Raw genomic sequence first — 2,919 nt, forward strand, 5'->3', positions numbered from 1 at the left:
GCTAATTTTTTGTAGTTTTAGTAGAGACGGGGTTTCACCATGTTGACCAGGATGGTCTCGATCTCTTGACCTCGTGATCCACCCGCCTCGGCCTCCCAAAGTGCTGGGATTACAGGTTTGAACCACCGCGCCCGGCCTCATATTTAATATGTTTATGATTTCCATCCTTATCACTATTCCACTAGAATACCTTTGTTATTCTATCAAGGATCTTTGTTTTATTCACTGATGTGCTCCACACACCTAGAAGAGTTCCTAATACATAGTAAGCACTCAATAAATAGCTGTTGAATGAACAAATGAATGAATGAACTTCCTAGGTGTAAAGAGCTGCTTATACCAATCAAAATGTTTTCCTTACCTAAAAAGTGTGATTGTAAATCAGCTTAATATTTACGAGACAATTTGCATTAAAAAGGATTATGGAAGGAAAGTAGGCAAATGCTAATTTTTAAAGATAACAAATTTCCATATTTTTCAAGAGGCAGAGAAATGTTAATTTATGGATATTTGAAAACAGCTTCTACATTCCCCACTCTCCTGTTATGAACAAAAAGGATTGTGGAACTCTTCAATGAAGACAGACACTCTAAATAAGGTGCTCCCTGCGAAGGACACAATTGTGTCAGTGGGTGACATAACTCATGATTTCCTTTCAGGTAAGAGAAATGAAAATCATCAAAACAGGATAAATGGATCCACATATTCACACTCCCTACAGAATGTCTTCTTTAAGCTAAGCAACTCCAGCCTGCCTTGCTGTGTTTGAGGCAATGCTGATGAATCTATTAGCTCTTAGGGAATTTCTGTAGCAAGAATGTTACCTTCTATCTCTTTTTCAGGTTGGAAATAGGGAAGGAATGCCATTAATTACACAGTATCTTTGTACCATTCCCAAAGTCTGTCTCTAGCATGCTATCCCATTCTCTGTAATCTCTTCAGTGCAGATACTGCATTTTTAAGTTAAAAGTCAACATTTTAAAAAGCTTGGAAGTATCTTAATTTTTTTCTGAATTAGTATTCATGCTTTAAAAAAAATGCCTCTCACTGCAGTAAATGTTTGGTTTTATGCTCTAACATGGGAAGCCTCAAAAAAGAAAAATGGTTTAATAGGAACTTTAAAAATATTAGAATCTTTACAAAAATCCTCATTAGGAGACCCAGCCATGACTCACCTCCGTCTGAACCATTCCATGTCTTTGTAGTCTCATGCAGCGCACCAAATCAGAGATGTCAAACTGTCAGAGGAAACCACAGGTGGGTGAGATTAAAAGGGTAACAAAATTTGAATCTCAAAAGGATCACAGGGGGTGGCATACGTAAAATTCTGTATCCCACTCTTCCTCCCCTTCTGGTAGTCTCAGGAAAACTCTCCTGGACAAAATGACTTGGTGAATGGACTTTGTCATCACTTGGTATTCTTATTTTTCACCTTTCTAAGAATTAGGGAAGGTTAATCTATTTGAAAATCCCCCAAAGAAAACAAATTCTCTTCCCTCTGAAATGTGACTAATTTCTAATATTACAATTAAAGAAGATAAATTATTTTTCCTATACATTGCTCTTCAGATCAAGAGATTTCCAAACTAAAAAAGATCTCTTGACTTCAGCTGACATTGAGCAGTTGGAAACGAGGGAGAAAAAGACTATTTGGTTTCATCCTACTTAAATTATTATAGCTACTGTGTAAAGTGCTTTTAACTAAAATTCTTTAAGAGACTGATTTTAATTATACATTATCTATGGTAAAATATTCTAGCATTTTAAGTAAGGTTTATACTGAGTTCACAAGTAAGATTATACTCATAATAATAATTTTTAATGTAATTGTTTATAGAGAGACTATTTAGCATTAATTTGTATAATAAAATATATATTTTTTACCCAGACAACAATAACACAAAAATACAAGCTTTTCCATTTCAAAAAATACTTCCTTTTGTGCTTCAATATTTCTATCTTTAAAGTGTGATAAAAATACTATCTTATACAAGCCTAAAGGCTATAAGGGGTAAAATGAAATACTGCATAAAAGGCCTCTGAGCACACAGTTAAAGAAAAAAAACCAGTAAAACAAGTATTAAATAGAAGTATTATTTTTTGTTGATCATGGCCTATGCAGTTTTGAATACCAATGCTTACAAAAATACAGTTTTGTATAAAATAAGAAAATAAAAGCAGTCATATGAATTCATAAGTTAAAAAAAATTCAAGATCACCACACATTATCAAAAATTAGACTCCATCATTATTTCTGGCCAAATGCTTACTCAGCCGGTATTTGTACTCACATCAAGATCCTGACTGATTAATCCCAGAACCACATCTATGCAAATCAGGGTCCCTGAACGTCCAATGCCAGCACTGCAGTGCGTGATGATTGGGCCTGATTTGTGGATGTGTCTCATGTAGGAGATAAAAGTAAGCAGATCATCTGGTTGAGAAGGTGTATCATGGTCTGGCCAGGCAGTGAAATTCAGATGAGAAATATGGCGCACCTCTCTGGTCTGAAATTGTACAACAGAATGAGTGGATCATGACATGTTATATTGTACACACACACACACACACACACACACACACACACACACATATATATATATATATTTTTTTTTGAGATGGGGTCTTGCTGTGTCTCCCAGGCTGGAGTGCAGTGGTACAATCTTGGCTTACTACAACCTCTGCCTCTCAGGTTCAAGCAACTCTCCTGCCTCAGCCTCCAGAGTAGCTGGGATTATAGGTGCATACAGCCACACCCAGCTAATTTTTATATTTTAGTAGAGACGGGGTTTTGTCATGTTAGCCAGGCTGCTCTCAAGCTCCTGACCTTAAGTGATTCACCCACCTTGGCCTCCCAAAGTGTTGGGATTATAGGCATGAGCCACTGCGCCCAGCCACAATTAATTTTTTTTTTTTTTT

The 2,919-nt window shown here is 36.2% G+C and overlaps 1 protein-coding gene across 8 annotated transcripts in view; it reads right to left on the bottom strand.

Annotated features, from left to right (window-relative positions):
* PTPN13 (protein tyrosine phosphatase non-receptor type 13) overlaps nucleotides 1–2,919 on the bottom strand; it is a 210,411-nt gene that overhangs the window by 2,627 nt on the left and 204,865 nt on the right. For all 8 annotated transcript variants that reach the window (XM_017545145.2, XM_017545146.2, XM_017545144.2 and 5 more), the window contains 2 exons: nucleotides 2,292–2,507; nucleotides 1,176–1,238 (listed from right to left, as the gene is read on the bottom strand). In XM_017545145.2, the coding sequence (XP_017400634.1) occupies nucleotides 1,176–1,238; nucleotides 2,292–2,507 (279 nt within the window). The remainder of the gene's footprint in view (nucleotides 1–1,175; nucleotides 1,239–2,291; nucleotides 2,508–2,919) is intronic.

Source organism: Cebus imitator, unplaced genomic scaffold (assembly GCF_001604975.1).
Source record: "Cebus imitator isolate Cc_AM_T3 unplaced genomic scaffold, Cebus_imitator-1.0 Scaffold177, whole genome shotgun sequence".
Lineage (NCBI taxonomy): Eukaryota > Metazoa > Chordata > Mammalia > Primates > Cebidae > Cebus > Cebus imitator.